At 34.2% G+C, this 21,399-nt stretch overlaps 1 protein-coding gene and 1 long non-coding RNA gene across 29 annotated transcripts; one reads left to right on the forward strand and one right to left on the reverse strand.

Annotated features, from left to right (window-relative positions):
- The first annotated feature begins 912 nt into the window (after positions 1-912).
- LOC126653580 (uncharacterized) lies at positions 913-15,773 on the forward strand. 27 transcript variants are annotated; one of them, XR_008789984.1, is made up of 39 exons: positions 913-1,299; positions 1,412-1,495; positions 1,621-1,708; positions 1,811-1,892; positions 1,982-2,069; positions 2,150-2,448; positions 2,524-3,461; positions 4,086-4,144; positions 4,228-4,353; positions 4,527-4,646; positions 4,732-4,807; positions 5,028-5,182; positions 5,293-5,371; positions 5,547-5,667; positions 5,759-5,848; positions 5,938-6,021; positions 6,102-6,392; positions 6,468-7,158; positions 7,237-7,362; positions 8,080-8,138; positions 8,221-8,346; positions 8,519-8,614; positions 8,715-8,810; positions 9,053-9,140; positions 9,265-9,354; positions 9,445-9,528; positions 9,609-9,906; positions 10,002-10,861; positions 11,572-11,630; positions 11,714-11,839; positions 12,013-12,108; positions 12,218-12,304; positions 12,404-12,445; positions 12,559-12,648; positions 13,137-13,221; positions 13,331-13,397; positions 13,459-13,623; positions 13,698-13,847; positions 13,957-15,773. It is a non-coding gene; the product is annotated as an uncharacterized LOC126653580 (long non-coding RNA). The 27 variants fall into 27 exon arrangements; XR_008789986.1 differs by having other exon boundaries at positions 13,482-13,623; XR_008789987.1 differs by having other exon boundaries at positions 13,331-13,361.
- A 1,595-nt stretch (positions 15,774-17,368) lies between these two features.
- LOC126664686 (uncharacterized) lies at positions 17,369-21,130 on the reverse strand. Of its 2 annotated transcripts, none has more exons than XM_050357195.2 (10): positions 20,651-21,130; positions 20,281-20,461; positions 19,747-19,880; positions 19,527-19,639; positions 18,980-19,103; positions 18,752-18,907; positions 18,235-18,387; positions 18,013-18,092; positions 17,798-17,847; positions 17,369-17,637 (listed from the first exon to the last, which is right to left on the reverse strand). In XM_050357195.2, exons 1-10 carry the CDS (start codon positions 21,023-21,025, stop codon positions 17,501-17,503), a joined length of 1,503 nt encoding a protein of 500 aa, XP_050213152.1. In that variant the 5' UTR covers positions 21,026-21,130; the 3' UTR covers positions 17,369-17,500. The 2 variants fall into 2 exon arrangements, with proteins under 2 accessions (XP_050213152.1, XP_050213153.1); XM_050357196.2 differs by having other exon boundaries at positions 20,281-20,456; positions 20,651-20,864.
- Between the last annotated feature and the right edge of the window lie 269 nt (positions 21,131-21,399).

Here is a 21,399-nt window from a genome sequence, read left to right on the forward strand (position 1 = left end):
CAAATAGTACTAATAAAAAGAATTAATTGTCTTTATTAATTCCACTGTGTGTATTCAATTTAATTAGACTATTAGTTAAATAAATTCAAATAAATTGATAAAATTACCGATGATAAAAGTAGAGCATCAATAGTTGCCCCACTTATTTATTAAAATTTAAATCTTCAAATTTAAATTTTAGAATTCTATAATTAAAATATATTTTTCGGCAAACTTATAAATTAAATTTATGTTTAAATTTAATTTGCATACTTTCAAGTATAAAGATCTTTACATATGACATAACTCGACTATTAGAAATTTCAAGATATATGCTACTCAAAAAAACTAATACGAGGTAAATTACTCTGGTCAGATCAATGAAAACACCAAAAGAGTGAGAGAGATAATGGAAAATAAATTGTACCTTGAAAAGTTAATTAACGGCGCTGAGCGGCGATGGCGATAGAAGAGAGAGCAGTAATGCAGAATCAAAAAGAGGGAGTGCTTGATAATCCAATTTATTGATTAAAATAATTTGTTAAGTCCAGCTTAATTTATTTAATTAAGCAAAAAATCACGTAAAATAGTAAGTAAAAAATTTTAACTTATAATTTTTACTGAACAAATTAAGTTTTAAAATTTTAATTTTTTATTGATATTTTTTTTTTCATACTCAAGAATAAAAATATTTTAGCACACATATTAATATATTTTTTACAATCACCACGAGTGCATTAAAATTGTAAAAGTAATAAGTAATGAGCATTTTGCTATTGAGTGAAAAAAGAAGAGAATATTTTCCTATTTAGGACATATGAGGGTTGAGAGCCACGTGACATAATTAGGCATTAATGAAGTGGCACATCAATTAATGAAATTTCAGTTTAAAACAAAAAGTAATGAGTTTAACGTTACTTTTTGAATTCCTAAATAGGAGTATTTAGGATCCAGCTGTACAAATCCCAATTGAATATGGATTTGTAGCCCCAATTGAATATGGATTAGTAGCATTATAAAAGGACTCGCAACAAAACAAATATTTGTTTCTCACTGTCTCTTTCTAAGTGTGGCTGTTTATGTGTTTTTGTGTTACAAATGTTCTAAGTGTTTGGGTTTATGTGTTTTTGTATGTGTTACTGTGTTTTTTGATCCTTTTTTTTATGTGAATGTGTCTGTCTATGTGCTTTGATGCTTTTCTATGTGCGTGTTTATTTGTTGCTGTGTTTTCTCTGTCGATGTTTTTGTGTTTTTTTTTTATATTTTATTTTGGTGTTTCCGCTTCAAGCTGCTAATGAGGATCTCTGTCCACAACGTCAGGTATGCTTCATAAAACGATCCTTGTCTATAGATAATTGGGATTTTTATATCAAGCTTTGTTTTATCAATGATAAGCTGTAACATGTAAATATGGAATTTTATTATTTTTCAGGATGGTAGCACAAACTGACGGGCTTAATTACAAAGTATTTCAGATGGGAGTAACAATCTCAGGTGGAACTTGTCTTTTGTCATGGTACAAAAACTTTATCAATACTGTTGTTACCTTTATAAAATTCTAATATAAGTCATGTGAATCGTGTTTCTGTTTAAGGGAATTCTCAACTTGAAAGTGAAAACTGCTTTGTCATATTTTACCAGATGGCAGGACTCATCAATTGGATTCGGCGCAGCTGTTCGTGGTAACAAGAGAGCAGGTTCTGCAGTCACATCGTCTTTAATTGAATGTGTAAGAGTGAAGATCCTCCTTTTCTTCTCTTTTTAATGGACATAGTTATGCATGATAGTTGTAAATTAAGGAACAAGTTTGAATGTTCATTTTTCCTTGCAGGCCGAAATTGCTGCTCTAATAGCAGACTTTATTGGGCGTCTCCCTATTTTAGTTCGTTTATGGGCTCGGCCAACTTGTGCAGGTAGTACCTCATAGCTCTGGCATTACCTTAGAGGAGGGTTTTTTTTGCATTCCTCTATAGTATTCTGATCATGCAAAATGGATTTTCAGGTGAAGCTACATCTTATAGAAAGAAAGAGCATTGAGATTGATTGCAGAAAAGCCATGCTGAGAGTATTCAAACTGAAGCATGTACGTGGTATGCAAGATTCCCTTATCTAAGTACTGAAATAATGAGACTAATTTAAATTAGCCGACTGAATTGTTTCTTCATGATAGGTGGATTGTACATGTCAAAGCCGCAAGGCTTCACATATAAGAGCGGACAGTACATGTTTGTCAACTGCGCTGCAGTCTCTTTCCTTCCAATGGTAATTAGTTAAGCCATTTATTAGCTTGACAATATAATAAAAGGAATTTAATGTACTGCAGGCACCCATCTTCAATCACATCAGCGCCTACAGACGACGACCTGAGTGACTGGACGCGCAAACTCAAAATATTTCCTCTGAGGTTTGTAAGCCTCCATCGACTGGCAAGAGTGGAGTACTGAGAGCTGAGGGAGACAACTCAGCTGGGTAAGAATATACTTTTACCTCCAGTCACCGAAAAGTTATGAAATTGAGATTATTAATGTAATAATAATTGAACAGGTTTCCAAATATAATGACACACGATCCATATGGAGCTCCAGCACAAGACTGCAAGAAGTATTGATGTGGTGCTGCTGATGGGACTTGGGATTGGGGTGACACCTATGATCAGAATCTTGAAGGATATCATTGATAACATGGAGAGGATAGAAGGGAAAGAATTAGGGTAGCAGAAAGATTAGAGAAAATTAAGGTTATTGGCTTTAACAGGAGTATTTACAGTATGTCGTATAGGTAGTTGCAAAATAAAATCTGCAGGCATATGCTGAAAAATATGCTCTAGATAAGGAATAATTCTTCAAGGACTATGCTGAAGCCCATGCTAAGCTTAGCAATATTGGGGTCAGGCTTGTCATCATGAGTGCTTTGTTCAAGCCTGAAGTTGCAACTACTAACATGAGAGGGAGAGAGAAGAAGACAGAGATAGAGAGAGGAAGGAGCCTAATAGAGAAGAATGTGAGAGGGAGAGAGAAGAAGACAGAGATAGAGAGAGGAAGGAGCCTAATAGAGAAGAATGTGAGAGGGAGAGAGGGAAAGAAAGAACCGTGAAAAAGTAGAACGTGAGAGGGAGAGACATAGAGAGAGGGAGAAAAAATGAACCAGAGAAGGAATAAGAAAAGGAGAGACTCATCATGGAGAAGGAGAAGCGTCGAGGTATAACAAGAACATAGAAGAGTGGCCTAGAAGAGGTAGTGCTAATAGAAGTCTCAGGTTTGAAATTGAGCTCAAATATGGAGGTAATGCAGGTAAAGTCATGTATATAGTTATTTATTTATTTTCATAACATTGGTAAATTTGCCTTTTTGTTTGAAAATAAAAGGCCAAGTGTGAATAACGATTTGTTTGAGGTCTTGTTAATGCGCTGGAGCTTCTTAAGCCTATGAAGGATTAGTACCCTGGGATAACATATGCAAATCTATCTCAGTACTGGTATTGAGGTAGAGCCCTTTTTTCTTTTTCTTTCTTAGTATGAAATTTCAGTCAATTGTTTAAAATTTTGTAATGGATATTAAAATGTAGGTGACTCCAATATATATTTTATAAATCAAGCTAACTGTCCATTATTCAAACACACTATGATTTATCTATATGGTAGTTCTCATACACGGATCAGTTTCATCTATATGTCAAATTTCTTTCATGTATTGCCTGTTTTTTCAATGAGACTGAATTTTTTTATCATCAACCAGCCACTTGTCAATTAAGTATGCCTTCCAGATAAGGGAGGTAGGATTGTTTCTTATTTTTCATATTCAAAGTGTTTTTCTTTTTTCCGTTTTACTTCCCCAATAATTAACAGCTGCATATATAAACCTGTTGCCGAATAGTCTCGACAATGTTTGAATTTTATACGCTGATTTTACTTCTGATAAATTTAGGTGAATTGTACCTAAAAATGTTGTCTGTTAGTGAAGTTACTACGGTTTTAGGCAAGAGGCTTTTTGTTGGTGAAATAACATATGTAGCCGATGCTTACAACTTTCTCATTCTTTTCTTAACCATCTGAACCTGCCACAAACATTTTTCATGTAACTGATTGTTGAAATTTTTATAATGTTTAGGTGCTGGTCCCCCTAATCATTTACTAGAAGTTTTTTACAGCATGGGATTCAATGACAAGGTAACCTAAACCACACCCATAGTTCACTTTTGTTATCATCTTAACACCCATCTGGGCTTATTGTGCGATGTTTATCATTACAGGAAATAGCAACTTGCTCAATAGCCTGCTGATCATTTACGAAAATATGTTTCAAACCAGAAGTAGTCAAGGCAGCAATTGTAACAAGTCGTGGATTATGTCCCGGTCTCAGTGATGTCAGCAGACAGGTCAGGATTTTATTAATTCTCTTTGCTTTTATACATACATGAAAACTTGAATTGTTTAACACTTGAAAGTCTCTGTAATTAGTGGAAAAAAAAATATATAATAGAGATCATACAATATATGTAGTATTTGAGGTTTTTTGTGCATATTTATTTGTAGTTTTTAACTTTGGCAGATTGTTAGCCCACTTGAAATATATGGTGTCGGAAAGATAATGGGGATTCCTTTTGGTTCTCGAAGATTTTCTGATAAAGGCTTGAGTGAAGCGCCGGTATATTCCGATCAATTATTATCTGTATGTTATTGTGCTTACAAAAGTCTATGATTTGCTCTCTTCTTAAGCTGCTAGATTTATAAGTTTCTTGCTATATTCTGTTAAGCAATGTAGCTTGTAGATGAGAAGACAGTTACCTCCAGGATGGACCAAAGAAAGGTCATAAGATCAGAAGAGATTCGGTACTCACCCTTTACATCCTCTTTTCATATTTCAGTCACCTTCTTTGTGATATCTTTTAACTTTGAGATCTTTGTATAAGGTTCCTTTTTCTGCTATTTTAGCTATTCTTTTCTTTTCACCTTAATTAATACTATTGTTTTCTTTTCAAAATTTTAATATTAGTCATGTGAGATGAATGAATCATGTTTCTTTTTTCACCTTCTTTGTGATATTTACCAGACGACATGATTCATCAATTTAATCGAGGTTCAGCAGTCACATCTTTACCTGATTGTGTAAGAGTGAAGATCCTCCCTTTTTTATTTTGGTGTTTTGGCTTAAAGCTGCTAATGAGGATCTATGTCGACAACTTTATGAATACCGCAAACACTCAGGTATGCTTCATAAAACGATCTTTGTCTATAAATGATTGGGATTTTTATATCAAGATTTGTTTATCAATGATAAGCTGAACATGTAAATATGAAATTTTATTATTTTTCAGGATGGTAGCACTGTTATGTAAAAACCGACGGGCTTAAGACGAGTTTGCGAAGTATTTCAGATGGGAGAAACAATGTCAGGTGGAACTTGTATTTTGTCATGGTACTCACCCTTTACTTCCACTTTTCAACTTTATTGATACTGCTGTTACCTTTATAAAATTCTAATATAAGTAATGTGAAATGAATGAATCATGTTTCTGTTTAAGGGAATTCTAAACTTGAAAGTAAAAACTGCTTTGTGATATTTTACCAGATGGCAGGATTCATCAATTGGATTCGGTGCAGCTGTTTGTGCTAACACGAGAGCAGGTTTTGCAGTCACATCATCTGTAATTGAATATGTAAGAGTGAAGATCCTCCTTTTCAGTTAAATGGTAATTCTTTTCGTTCTCTTTTTAATGGACATAGTTATGGATGATAGTTGTAAATTAAGGAACAAGTTTGAATGTTCATTTTTCCTTGCAGGTCGAAAGTGCGGGTCTATTAGCAGAGTTTATTGGGCGTCTCCCTATTTTAGTTCGTTTATGTGCTCTTACAGAGGATCAACTTGTGCAGGTAGTACCTCATAGCTCTGGCATTACCTTATAGGAGGGATTTTTTTGTATCCCTCTAAAGTATTCTGAGCATGCAAAATGGATTTTCAGTTGAAGCTACATCTTATAGAAAAAGCATTGAGATTGATTGCAGAAAAGCCATACTGAGAGTATTCTAACTGAAGCATGTATGTGGTACGCAAGATTCCCTTATCTAAGTACTAAAATAAAGACTGTAATTTAAATTAGCCAACTGAATTGTTTCTTCATGATAGGTGGATTGTACATGTCAAAGCCGCAAGTCTTCAGATATAAGAGCCGACAGTACATGCTTGTCAACTACGCTGTCGTCTCTTCCTTCCAATGGTAATTAGTTAAGCCATTTATCAGTTAGACAATAAAATAAAAGGAATTTAATGTATTGCAGGCACCCACCTTCAGTCACATCAGCACCAGCAGACGACTACCTCAGTGACTGGACGCGCAAACCCAAAATGTTTCCTCTAAGGTTTGTAAGCCTCGACCCGCTGGCAAGAGTGGAGTGCTGAGGGAGACAACTCAACTGGGTAAGAATATACTTTTACCTCCAGTCACCGAAAAGTTATAAAATTGAGATTATTAATGTAATAATAATTGAACAGGTTTCCAAACATAATGACAGACGGTCCATATGGAGCTCCAGCACAAGACTGCAAGAAGTATGATGTGGTGCTGTTGATGGGACTTGGGATTGGGGTGACACCTATGATCAGAATCGTGAAGGATATCACTAATAACATGGAGAGGATAGAAGGGAACGAATTATGGTAGCAGAAAGATTAGATAAAATTAAGGTTATTGGCTTTAAAGGGAGTATTTATAGTATGTTGTATAGGTAGTTGCAATATAAAATCTGCAGGCATATGCTGGAAAATAAGCTCCAGATAAGGAATAATTCTTCAAGGACTATGGTGAAGCCCATGCTAAGCTTAGCAATGTTGGGGTCAGGCTTGTCATCATGAGTGCTTTGTTCAAGCCTGAAGTTGCAAACACTAAGATGAGAGGGAGAAAGAAAAAGACAGAGATAGAGAGAGGAAGGAGCCTAATGGAGAATGTGAGAGGGAGAGAGAGGGAAAGAAAGGACCGTCAAAAAGAAGAATGTGAGAGGGAGAGACATAGGCAGAGGTATAAAAGGGGAACGAAAGAAGGAAAAAGAGCGGGAATGAGAAAAGGAGAAATGCATCAGACTTAGAGAGAAGAAGAAGCGTCGAGGTATAACAAGAACATAGAAGAGTGGCCAAGAAGGTAGTGCTAATAGAAGTCTCAGGGTTGAAAGTGAGCTCAAACATGGAGGTAATGCAGGTAAAGTATGCATATAGTTATTTATTTATTTTTCGTAACATTGGTAATATTGCCTTTTTGTTTGAAAAGAAAAGGTCAAGTGTGAATAGCAATTTGTTTGAGCTCTTGTTAATGCGTTGGAGCTTCTTAAGCCTATGGAGGAGCAGTGCTCTGGGATAACATTTGCAGATCTGTCTTGGTTGGCCAGTGCTACTGGTATGGTATTTAGGTAGAGCTTTTCTTCTTTTTTTTCCCTTTCCTAGTATGAAATAACAGTCAATTTTTTAAATTTTTTGTAATGGATATCAAAATGTAGCCATGTAGGTTAATCCAATAGAAACTTTATAAATCAAGCTAACTATCCATTATTTTTCCTATCTGGTTTTGGAGTTCTGGCTTGCTACTTATATTTATAATCAATTCATTTCGATCTTTGATTAGTCAAACACACTATGATTTATCTATATGGTAGTTCTCATACACGGATCAGTTTCATCTTACGCGTCAAATTTCTTTCATGTATTGCTTGTTTTTTTAATGAGACTGAATTCTTTTATTATCAACCAGCCACTTGTCAATATGCCTTCCAGATAAGGGAGGTAGGATTGTTTTTTATTTTCATATTCGAAGTGTTTTTCTGTTTTCTCTTTTACTTCCCCAATAATTAACAGCTGCATATATAAAACTGTTGCCGAGTAGTCTCGGGAATATTTGAATTTTACACGCGGATTTTAGTTCTGATAAATTTAGGTGAATTGTACCTAAAAATGTTGTCTGTTTATGAAGTTATTGCGGTTTTAAGGCAAGAGGCTTTTTGTTGGTGAAATAACATACGTAGCCGATGCTTACATCTTTCTCATTCTTTTCTTAACCATCTGAACCTGCCACAAACATTTTTCATGTAACTTATTGTTGAAATTTTATAATATTTAGGTGCTGGTCCCCCTAATCATTTACGAGAAGTTTTTTACAGCATGGGATTCAATGACAAGGTAACCTAAACCACACCCATAGTTCACTTTTGTTATCATCTTAACACCCATCTGGGCTTATTGTGGGATGTTATCTTTACAGGAAATAGTAACTTGCTCAATAACCTGCTAATCATTTATGAAAATATATTTCAAACCAGAAGTAGTAAAGGCAGCAATTGTAACTTGTGGTGGATTATGTTCTGGTCTCAATGATGTCATCAGACAGGTCAGGAATTGAATTAATTCTCGTTGCTTTTATACACACATGATAAGTTGCATTGTGTAACACTTGGAAGTCTCCGTAATTAGTGGAAAAATATAGATTTTAGAGATCATACAATGTATGCAGTATTTCAGGTTTTTTGTGTATATTTATTTATAGTTTTGAACTTTGGCAGATCTTCATCACACTTGAAATATATATGGTGTCAGAAAGATAATAGGGATTCCTTTTGGTTGTCGAAGATTTTCTGATAAAGGCTTGAGTAGTGCCGGTAAATTCCAATCAATTACTATCTATCTGTTATTTTGTTTACAAAAGCACATGATTTGTTCTCTTAATTAGCTGTTATATTGATAAGTTTCCCGCTATAGTTTGTTAAGCAATGTAGCTTGCAAATGAGAAGACGCAACTAGAAGGGTTACCTCCAGGATGGGCCAAAGAAAGGTCATAAGAACAGAAGAGATTCGGTACTTACCCTTTACATCCTCTTTTCAAATTTGAATCACCTTCTTTGTGATATCTTTTAACATTGAGATATTTTTATAAGGTTCCCTTTTCTGCCATTTTAGCTATTCTTTAGTTTTCAACAATTAATAGTATTGTTTTCTTTTCAAAAATCTAATATCAATCATGTGAGATGAATGAATCATGTTTCTGTTTAAGGGAATTATAAACTTGAAAGTAAAAACTTCTTTGTGATATTTACCAGACAACATGATTCATCAATTGGATTCGGTGCAGCTGTTCGCGCTAACATGAGAGCAGGTTTTGCAGTAACATCATCTTTAATTGCATATGTAAGAATGAAGATCCTCCTTTTTAGTTAAATGTTAATTATTTTTGTTCTCTTTTTAATGGACATAGTTGTGGATGATATTTGTAAATAAAGGAACAAGTTTGAATGCTCATTTTTTCTTGCAGGCCGAAAGTGCTGGTCTAATAGCAGAGTTTATTGGGCGGCTCCCTATTTTAGTTCGTTTATGAGCACTTACAGAGGATCAAATTGTGCAGGTAGTACCTCATAGCTCTGGCATTACCTAAGAGTAGGGATTTTTTTGTATTCCTTTAAAATTATTCTGAGCATGCAAAATGGATTTTCAGGTGAAGCTACATCTTATAGAAAAAGCATTGAGATTGATTGCAGAAAAGCCATACTGAGAGTATTCTAACTGAAGCCTGTATGTGGTATGCAAGATTCCCTTATCTAAGTACTAAAATAAAGACTGTAATTTAAATTAGCCAACTGAATTGTTTCTTCATGATAGGTGGATTGTACATGTCAAAGCCACAAGTCTTCAGATATAAGAGCGGACAGTACATAGTTGTCAACTGCGCTGCCGTCTCTTCCTTCCAATGGTAATTAGTGAAGCCGTATATTAGTTAGACAATAAAATAAAAGGAATTTAATGTACTGCAGGCACCCATTTTCAATCACATCAGCACCAGCAGACGACTACCTTAGTGACTGGACGCGGAAACTCAAAATGTTTCCTCTAAGGTTTGTAAGCCTCCACCGGCTGGCAAGAGTGGAGTGCTGAGAGCTAAGGGAGACAACTCAGCTGGGTTAGAATATACTTTTACCTCCAGTCACCGAAAAGTTATAATATTGAGATTATTAATGTAATAATAATTGAACAAGTTTCCAAATATAAAGACAGACGGTGCATATGGACCTCCAGCACAAGACTGCAAGAAGTATGATGTGGTGCTGCTGATGGGACTTGGGATTGGGGTGACACCTATGATCAGAATCGTGAAGGATATCACTAATAACATGGAGATGATAGAAGGGAAAGAATTAGGGTAGCAGAAAGATTAGTGAAAATTAAGTTTATTGGCTTTAAAGGGAGTATTTATAGTATGTTGTATAGATATTTGCAAAATAAAATTTACAGGCATATGCTGGAAAATATGCTCTAGATAAGGAATAATTCTTCAAGGAGTATGCTGAAGCCCATGCTAACCTTAACAATGTTGGGGTCAGGCTTGTCATTATGAGTGCTTTGTTCAAGCCTGAAGTTGCAACCACTAACATGAGAGGCAGAGAGAAGAAGACAGAGATAGAGAGAGGCCTAATAGAGAAGAATCTGAGAGAAAGAGAGGGGGAAAAGAGGACCGTGAAAAAGAAGAACGTGAGAGGGAGAGACATAGAGAGGGAGAAAAGGGGAACGAGAGAAGGAAAAAGAGCGGGAATGAGAAAAGGAGAACTCATCAGGGAGAAGGAGAAATGTCGAGGTATAACAAGAACATAGAAGAGTGGCTAAGAAGAGGTAGTGCTAATAGAAGTCTCAGGTTTGAAATTGAGCTCAAACATGGAGGTAATGCAGGTAAAGTTATTTATTTATTTTCATGCCATTTGTAAATTTGCCTTTTTGTTTGAAAAGAAAAGGCCAAGTGTGAATAGCAATTTGTTTGAGGTCTTGTTAATGCGTTGGAGCTTCTTAAGCCTTTGAAGGAGCAGTACTCTGGGATAACATATGCAGATTTGTCTCAGTTGGCCAGTGCTACTGGTATTTAGGTAGAGCTTTTCTTCTTCTTTATTTTCTCTTTCCTAGTATGAAATTTCAGTCAATTGTTTAAACATTTTGTTAAGGATATTAAAATGTAGGTTAATCCAATAGACACTTTATATATCAAGCTAGCCATTCATTGTTTTTTCTATCTGGTTTTGGAGTTTTGGCTTGCTCCTTTATTTATAATCAGGTAATTTTAATCTTTAATTAGTCAAAAACACTATAATTTGTATGTTTGTAGTTCTCATACCTGGATCAGTTTCATCTCTCTGCCAATTTCTTTCATGTAATGCCTGCTTATTCAATGAGACTGAATTCTCTTATTATCAACCAGCCACTCGTCAATTAAGTATGCCTTCCAGATAGGGGAGGTAGGATTGTTTTTTTATTTTTCATATTCGAAGTGTTTTTCTTTTTTCCCTTTTACTTCCCCAATAATTAATTGCTGCAAATATAAATCTGTTACCGAGTAGAGTAAAGTTTTCTCGACGATGTTTCATTTTTATATGCGGATTTTAGTTTTGATAAATATATGTGTGAATTGTACCTAAAATTGTTGTCTGTTAGTGAAGTTACTACGGTTTTAAGGCAAGAGGCTTTTTATTGGTGAAATAACATATGTAGGCAATGTTTACTGCTTTCTCATTCTTTTCTCTTAACCATCTGACGTTGCCACATACATTTTTTTTAATTGTTGAAATTTTATAATATTTAGGTGCTGGTACCGCTAATCATTTATGAGAAATTTTTAACATAATGGGATGTAATGACAAGGTAACCTAAACCACACTCATAGTTTACTTTTGTTATCATCTTAATACCCATCTGGGCTTATTGTTGGATTCTTATAATTACAGGAAATAGCAACTTGCTCAATAACCTGCTGATCATTTATGAAAATATATTTCAAACCAAAAGAAGTCAAGGCATCAATTGTAACAAGTCGTGGATTATGTCCTGGTCTCAATGATGTCATCAGACAGGTCAGGATTTTATTAAATCTCTTTGCTTTAATACATACATGAAAACTTGAATTATGTAACACTTGGAAGTCTCTGTAATTAGTGAAAAAAATATATACTATAGAGATCATACATTATATGTAGTATTTAAGGTTTTTTTGTGCATATTTATTTATAGTTTTTAACTTTGACAGATTGTAAGCACACTTGAAATATATGGTCTCTGAAAGATAATGGGGATTCCTTTTGGTTGTCGAAGATTTTCTGATAAAGGCTTGAGTGAAGTGCCGGTAAATTCCGATCAATTATTATCTATATGTTATTATGCTTACAAAAGCCCATGATTTGTTCTCTTCTTAAGCTGTTATATTGATAAGTTTCTTGCTATATTTTGTTAAGCAATGTAGCTTGCAGATGAGAAGACGCAACCAGAAGGGTTACCTCCAGGATGGACCAAAGAAAGGTCATAAGATCAGAAGATATTCGGTACTCACCCTTTACATCCTCTTTTCATATTTGAATCACCTTCTTTGTGAATTGTGATATTTACCAGACAACATGATTCATCAATTGGATTCGGTGCAGCTGTTCGGGCTAACATGAGAGCAATCATCTTTACTTATACGTGTAAGAGTGGAGATCCTCTCTTTTAGTTATATTTGTTCTCTTTTTAATATACATAGTTATGGATGATAGTTATAACTTAAAGAACAAGTTTGAATGTTCATTTTTCTTTGCAGGTTGAAAGTACTGATCTAATGGCAGAGTTTATTGGGCGTTTCCCTATTTTAGTTAGTTCATCAACTCTTGCAAAGCATCAAATTGTGCAGGTAGTACTTCATAGCTCTAACATTACCTTAGACTTTTCCTTGCTACTAATGTTTGGCTAAAATAATTTGTGAATAAATGGAGCAGATATTTAGAATTTAATTATAGCATGACTTTTAATTTTTTTAGAATTCAATATTTTACTTGAGGACTGGCAATTCATACAAAAATTATAGGTAAATTTGGCATTTTATGCCTATCCACTTCAGAAATCAGTGTCTCAATATGCTGGTATTGATGTGATGCCTTAAGGTGCTAATGCATAGTTTTTTTCTTGTCTTTACCTGAAATAAACAAACTAGATTAGAATTAGAACTCTCATCGTTCTTCTCACGTTTAATTTAACTGAGCCTAGATGTGCACTTGACAAGTAGTACAAGAAACTGTGATACTGTGTATATGTTCCTTTCTGTCACTTTTGCTCTCTTCCTTAAAGGAGGGAATTTTCTTTCTACTCTAAAGTATTCTGAGCTTGCCAATGGATTTTCAGGTGAAGCTACATCTTACAGAAAAAGCACCGAGATTGATTGCAGAAAAGCCATACAGAGAGTATTCTAACTGAAGCCATGTATGTGGTATGCAAGATTCCCTTATCTGATTACTAAAATATAGACTGCAATTTAAATTAGCCAACTGATTTTTTCCTTTATGATCTTCATGATATGTGGATTGTACATGTCAAAGTCGCAGGGCTTCATAAGAACGGACACTACATGTTTGTCACATGCGCTGCAGCCTATTCCTTCCAATGGTAATTAGTTAAGCCATTTATTAATTAGACAATAAATTAAAAGGAATTTAATGTACTGTAGGCACCCATCTTCAATCACATCAGCACCACCAGACGACTACCTTAGTGTCCACATTCGAACAGTAGGTGACTGGATGCGCAAACTCAAGACGGTTTTCTGAAATTTGTAAGCCTCCACCGGCTGGCAAGAGTGGGTGCTGAGAGCTGAGGGAGACAACTCAGCTGGGTAAGAATATCATTTACCTCAAGTCACCGAAAAGAAGTAAAATGGAGATTATTAATGTAATAATAATTGAACAGGTTTCCAAAGATAATAACATACTGTCTATATGGAGCTCCAGCACAAGACTGCAAGAAGTATGATGGTATGAAGGTCGCACTTGGCTATACGAAGATTATCATTTAAGCCAAAAGACAATATAGAGCTGGAAGATGATAAATTAAGCTTGTGTGAGTGTGAAGTTAATGTTTTTGTTACATTGGTTGGCAACAATTTTCTTTTCTGTTGCTTCCTTCAACTCATCTTATCGCTTTTTCTTTACTAATTGTCGTAGTTCAGCCCCTATGTTTGCTGTATCTTCTCGGCGCTCAACATCACCTATTGCTGCTAATGGAATGGATGCTTTCTCCTTCACAGCTGGTGATCTCTCACCTTTAAATTCTTCACTGAACTTTGCTTGCCGCTAAGCATCCTGTTATTGGGAGCTATGAAAAGCTTGCCTCAGGTCTTCTTTTTCTTTCTTTCTCTCTCTCTCCCACTTTGTTCACCTCCCTTCTTTTATTTATTTATCTTTTACGTTTTTTGCTATCCTTGTTATATTTATGTATCCTTGGTATATTTATGTATACTACAACTTATAAGGTGTTTTGGGATTTGCAAGAAATTGCCATTTTTTGAGAGGATAGAGGTCAATATATTAAACCAATGCTCCCAAAGGTTTGTCCTTATACTACTCTTGTTTGAATTGCTGAGAGACGTATCAGAAACAATGAAACAGAAGATACGAGCAGCGTATGAAACGATCGGTGGAACTCCAGATAAGCCTTAGTCTGATTATTCTCTAGTATTATGATTGGAATTGTTGTTCTGACAAATCTAATATAGTTTCTTGGAAATTAAGGTTTAGTTTATGATGATTATTTAAGGATAGTATCGTTTTTTATGTGTATGGTAATGCTGTGAGTTCATTATATCTTTAGCTGCTTGTCAATGACCGAAATTGCATCTGTTCCAATGTTGTTGACTATGTGAATCACGGTAACTCTAGTCGTAATGAATTGCCACATGAACTAATGACATATTAGTTCAAAGAAAAAAAACTAATGGAACAGTCAGTGTGTTTGTGTTTCTATGATTTGGTGTTTTTCTATGTGGGCGTGTTTGTGTTTCTATGCTTTGGTGCTTTTCTTTGTGGGTGTGTTTCTCTCTTTCTATTTGTAAGTGTGTTTGTGTTTCTTTGCTTTGATATTTTTGTATGTGGGCGTGATTGTGTTTATGTGCTTTAGTGTTTTTTTTTGTGGGTGTGTTTTTCTATGTAAGTGTGTTTTCGTTTCCATGTTTTGGTGTTTTTGTACGTGGGTGTGGGTGTGTTTGTGTTTATATGCTTTGGTATTTTTCTACGTGGGTGTGCTTGTGTTTATGTGCTTTGGTATTTTTCTACGTGGATGTGGTTGCGTTTATGTGCTTTGGTGTTTTTATATGTGGGTGTATTTGTGTTTATGTGCTTTTCTATGTGGGTGTTTTAATATTTCTGTATGTAAGTGTATTTGTGTTTCTATGCTTTGGTGGTTCTCTGTGTGGGTGCATTTGTGTTTCTGTGCTTAGGTGTTTTTGGATGTGATTGTGTTTCTGTTTTTTGTTTCTCTGTATGGTTTTGTTTGTAACTTTTTAATTTTTTTGTCTTTACATATGCTAATTTAGTTATATTTTTATTGTGAATATTTCCTATCCGTTTGGCGAGCTGAGTTTCTAGTGTTGCTTTTCTTTTGGTTTAGATCCAAATTTGTACCATATACCATAATCTCTATTAGTTTAATAGTGTTTTCCTTTTAAAGTTTGAACTGGAAATATTTAGAATTAGAAGTGCAATACATGGATCCATTAGCTGGGAATTTTATTTGTGTTTTTCTCTGCATTCTGGCTACCTTGCAGGAAAACAACTAATGCTTCATATTGACGAGTTGGTGCCTCGCGTCTTGAGGACCCTGCTGCATCCACATTAAATGCTGGGATGAAGAAGACATAAATGCATCCACATGACAGACTTTGTATTTCTGTTTTTTTGTGATCCTTGTAATAGGCTTTGTATTTGTTTTATTTTAGATATAAAATTGTTTTATGCAAATAAAAACCTATGACATGTGTTGATTTAAGTATATGTGGCTGTTTATATGAAAATTATCAAATTAAATACATTAATTAATATTGTAATTTACATCATTCAATGGATTATGAAGTCAATGTCGCTTTACTAAAACTAACTGTATTAGTAAAAATAATCGATGGCATGAATGGCTTTGTTGGGATATAAGAAAGTCTAGACTGTTGGATTGCTATAGCTCCACATCTTCATCCAAGTCATATTTTGTGACAATTAAAAAAAAACAAATTATTTGTGAAATGTATACATTAATTTATTTTAATAGCCATTTTTAAAAATTAATCAGTCTTCAATAATCTCACTAAAGAGTTTGACTTTTTTATTTTGAAAAATTATTATATAAATTTAAAATGAAAATTTAATTTTGATTCTCCACATTTTAAAAGTTAATTTTTACTCTCTACTTCACATCATATTAATTAAATACTATTTATTCTTCACTTTTAAAAATATAGTTTTTCAACCAAAATTAAAAAATTAAGTTAACAAGAAAAGAGAAATAATTTAATCCTTATAAAAATATAAAACTAAAGAGAGACACATTCATTAAATTTAAAAATATAATTAATTTTTTAAATACGCTTTATATTTAAAAGAATATGGTTGCTATTGTCCAATTAGGATCAAAGATAACGATTTTGCAGGGAAAATGTAAAGGATGTGTATGTGAAAAAGGTGGGGCTAATCCCCTATTTGTGCCCCTTTGCCATTTTTTTCCCTATTTAGCATCAAAAAAACCTGAAATTCTAAGTTTGTACCTATTTTTTTGTGCAGAAAAAAATTGCGAACCACAAGGAAAAAGGGACCAGTTGGCAGAATTAAACTGCGAACTGGTCTTATTTAATAATGACATGTCCTCCACCGCGGAGGACATGTCACTAAATATCTGCGAATTGCTTCATTTGTTATGATTTTCTGCCAAAACGATTAGGAGATAATTCTCCCAATCATTAAAAATTAACTTTAATATAAAAATCGCGGCAGGCCTCTCGGCAAATATATTTCATACCCCACTTTCTAGATTTTAGCGACCAAATTAATATTGTTAATAAAAAGTTAAGACTACATACTTCATGAAGTAATACGAAGGTTATGGAGTCGTCATTTATTAGATCAGAACAATTTCTTTATATTCAGACAATAGCCAAATTTCATGATATATTACTAGTCATTGCACCAACTAGAAATTGATTATGGATACTATGGCTGAGCATCGGATTCGGTTTGGTTGGAAATTTTTTCCAAACGGACCAATCGAAGTTTGGAAAATTTCTAAACCGAACCGAACTTTTGGCTTGGAGGCAAAAAAATTGAACTGTCTCGAACCAAAAATTTTAGTTCAGTACAATTAAAACTGAATTTGATTACTTTGTTTATTTTTATATTATAAAATTAATTCAAATATTAAATAATTAGAGTCTAATGAACTTTCATATATGTTGAATAACAATTTTAATTCATATATCAACAATAATTAAAATATAAAAATAAAAATTGACAAAAATGACCACTGTTTTAAAAATCAAATCGATAGAATATTTGGAACTAAAATAAGTTGCTAAAATTTACTTATTTTTTTGTGATTAAGACTAAATAAATCTATCCACTTCCTCTTTTACTTTCATTTGTGAAATTAGATGAAGTTACAAATTGTAGCCGTTGGATTTTGAACATTTTGTGATAAGAAATTAAGAAGCACCAACTTATGCACATGTTCATGCATTATCTATCATTTGTTTTCAAATCTGCATAGTATTCATTTATCCAATTTCTAATGATCTCCATTTCTTGCTTCCTCATCTCCTTGAGCCAATCCGGATCATCTTTGGTTGCAGATCGAAAATCTACATGATGAGCTCCTGAAATATATAATAATATCTTGTTCATTCGCAACAAAATATTTTGTTTGTGCGGCGGTAAAAAAAAACATGCTTTTTTGGAGAGAGAATAAAAAATTGATTCTTTTTAATTAGTGTCTATATCCTTAGTTCATCATTCAAGAATCAACATTTCACTTACCCTTCTCTGTCACAAGTGCAATGATGCTGGAAGATATATTTTTCAGGACACTGAGAATACAAAATTATCAGTTAGATGGTCAAAATCTTTAAACAGGAAATGCTGAAATGACAAAAAAGCACGAAAATTGGAGTTTTAGAATATTTTTGGGTACAGAAATGAAACGACAAAAAACATAGGACTCGACAAGTTTTCGTGAAAATATAAGTACTGACCCTCCTCTACTCCATGGATCTTGCATTCCATTAGAGAAGATGATATTACTGCCAAATCTCTTCAACACTTGTTCCATTCTCTACAAATAAGAAAAAAAACACAACAGAAACATAACCAAGAACTCAAAGAATACCTTGTAACAAAGTCTTAATCTTGTTGGAAAAGCAATACTAATAATTTAAGGAGATTTGATGATTAAGAATAAGTAAAGAATGCCTCACTTTGCCTCCAAATTCAGTAGTGATCCAATGCGGCCGAGGCAAGACTCCAAATTTGTTCTTGCAGTCTTCTGAGAACTCTTTAAAATCATACCCAGATGGTGGAAACATACTGTCGTTTGAGCATGTCATTGGCATGACCATCTCTGTACATGCCTGATCATTGTTGGAAAAAACATTGATAATTTTTGTCACTTGGATTATCAGGTGCTAACTTGAAAATTTAGTTCAGAACATTGCAGTAACCTCTGACTAAGATTATCAAACACTTAGTCTCTTGTTGATCCAAAAATAAAAAACACTCTTTTGTACTAGTTTTGTAGAACGAAAACGGATTCGCCCAAACGACATATAATGAAACAGAAAACTGTGAAGCAATAATTTTTACAAGAGAAAATAACAAAAATAGAGTTTTGGAGTTTGAGAAACATTTTTGGAAACGGAAACGAAATGTCAAAAAGGTAGAACTCGACAAGTTTCCGAGAAACATAGCATGGCTTTTTCTTGTAAAGAAAGATACCTGCCAATTCCAACCATGAAGTCCATGAGCATCAGGACCATTTTCTAGCTGAAAGCACTTTTCTCCTTGAGAATAGTTGTAATATAAGCTTGCAGCAGCAAAGACCCGGCTAATCTTGGATGCTCCCCGTGGAAATCCATCTATAATCTTGCACATCTTCATTGCAGAAAACAAATTGAAGTGAACAAAAGTTGGCAATGTTATGTATTGAATCAGTGCAAATCTTACCTCCTTCACAGGGTATGCAGGTAAGGGCATCATGAAATTTGCTTCTGTTGGATAATTCACCATGGCAGTGTAAACAAAAGCAGACCACAGCCAGTCCCATACTGAATCTAGTGAATGGATATTTCTGTAAATTTTGAAGGAATAAATCATCACTATAGACTTAATGAGACATATTAGCCAGTTGGGGACCAAACTTTTGCCTCTAGTTTCTATTTGGTATTGAAGCTTTAATTAGTATCAATTTGGGACTGTATATTTAATTTATATTTCAGATATGATGGTTTTTTAAAAACATTCAGCCTAATGTACGCTGGCGTGGCAGGTGGTAATTGGACAAATATCCTTATATCCGAATGCCGCATCAGCATACATTTATCTAAATTTATCCAAGTACTAACGCCTGAAGTGTAAATTAAATTTATATTAACATTTTGATACGAGTTGAGTTTCGGCAAAGATTTGGTACTATACGAACTCATAACCCTCTCATTTCAGCAAAACTACAACTCCTGTTGATGAATTTTGAGTATGCAAGTTCATAACTTACTTGCAAGTTCTGAAAGTCCTGCTTAGTTCAATTAACCCTTTATTCTGAGATGACAATGCCTCCACCTCTGCCCAGCTCTCTTTTATCACTTGATAGCAATTCAAGCTTGCTTCCTGCTCAAATTCATTTTACAAAGGAAATCCAAATGAAAAACATGGGCAATACAATAAAATCTCACATCAAAATCGCATGCATAAATAAGGAGAGATTAACAGAAGACCTTAAAATCTTGGGAGACAGCATCATAGAAGCTTGACCATGGAGTAATGTCATCAAACTGCAAAATAGGGGCTGAAGATGCCAATGCACCAATGGCTATGTGAGGGTACTTCAGTCTGAACCAAGTTGCCAACACTGAGAAATGGGAGGAGGTTGAATAAATATAGCTCGGAAACAGAAAACGGCAAAGCGATAATAAATAGTAAAGAATTTCAGAGTTTCAAAGCTAATTTGGAAGGCAATGGAAACCAACCGCCGAAATGTAATGCTCAATTAAGTTTTCATGCAGCTTATGTTATCAGTATTATCAATGTTTACTAGTAGAAAAAGAATACACTGCAAGGAGCATTAAATGCTGCTACATTAATGGCATTTGATCATTAAATTGCAACACCTACTTCAACTCAAGTATAATGCCACAGAAATGGGAAAAATTATGGCAAAAGTATCTACTTTCATGAAACATAAACTGACCAAAACATCACATATAATGAACAAACAACTACTCCGAAGCATCATAAGAATAAGAGCTTACTTCCTCCATAAGAGCCACCAAAAACCACAACAGGAGATGCCTCAGAAGAAAGATTCTGCTTCAAGCTCCTTATCAGAACTGCAAAATCAGCCAATGCCTGCTGTGAATTCAAGTACCCTAGTGTCTCTGCTGACTTGTATGACTCCTTTCCAAATGGCATCGACTCCCCATAAAATCTATGCTGATACAAATAAGGAACAAACCCATAATTAATCAACAAAGAACAAACCCTTCCAATTATTTTTCAAATTTTTCACATTAATCCAACATATGGGCCTTTCTAGTAGTTCAAGGAAACACTAAAATAACATGTTCTTTTTTGTCCAGTTAAGTAAAAAGTTCAATTATTTATAGGAAATAAAACAAGTACTTCAATGAAGACAAGGAGAGCCCGGAATTTAGGAGCAATATCCAGCAAGAAACCAGTGTTAGCAGCAAACCAGTCAATATCCCCTTCATTCCCAGTGTACACAAAGATAGGAGCTTCTCTATGCCAATACTGGCTATTCATAAGATACTTTTGGTAGAAAATTTTATAGCTTTTTGGCTGGAACGTGAAATGGTCTAAAACTTGAGGGAAATAATGAGCCTTGAAAGGGATCTTAGGCTTAGAAATTCTAGAAAGTTTGGTTAAAGATTGGTAATTTTCAGCTCTGGGAAAAAATGTCGAAATTGGTTTTGCATTTGGTGTTGAACCAAGAAGAAGAAAGATCAGTAGGAGCCAAAGGGATGCAATTGGGGCCATAGTTGTTGGTCTCTGAAGGAGAGAAGTTTTGATAAATTGAAGATATTTGGTTTCATTTATGTTGTAGTTTGTTCAGTTTTGTTAGAGTCCAGAGTCCATTATGAGGAAAGTGAATGCTTTTTGGCATTTGTATGATTATATTTGAATAGTAGATGTCAACCAGCTGCCGTGATGCAGATGCTATACCAGTAGGTGGATGGGACTAATTGTGGAAATTGGAATCTTTCTCTAAATATCACTACCTATAAGCCTAAATCAATTTCACCTTATTTACATTATTTTTTTTTATTGATAATGTAATTAGAGCTTAATTTTTAAAGATTAATTTCTCTTAAAATGAAAAAAAAATGATTTTTTTTTTAAGTCAAGGTATT

This window comes from Mercurialis annua, linkage group LG1-X (genome assembly GCF_937616625.2).
Source record: "Mercurialis annua linkage group LG1-X, ddMerAnnu1.2, whole genome shotgun sequence".
Taxonomy (NCBI): domain Eukaryota; kingdom Viridiplantae; phylum Streptophyta; class Magnoliopsida; order Malpighiales; family Euphorbiaceae; genus Mercurialis; species Mercurialis annua.

Coding starts and splice junctions, on each gene's coding strand:
- LOC126664686 (XM_050357195.2), bottom strand. CDS start 21,025: ATGGCCCCAATTGCATCCCTTTGGCTCCTACTGATCTTTCTTCTTCTT. Junction 20,462..20,650: donor CTCTCCTTGTCTTCATTGAA/GTACTTGTTTTA, acceptor TATTTGTATCAG/CATAGATTTTATGGGGAGTC. Junction 18,908..18,979: donor CTGCATACCCTGTGAAGGAG/GTAAGATTTGCA, acceptor TCTGCAATGAAG/ATGTGCAAGATTATAGATGG.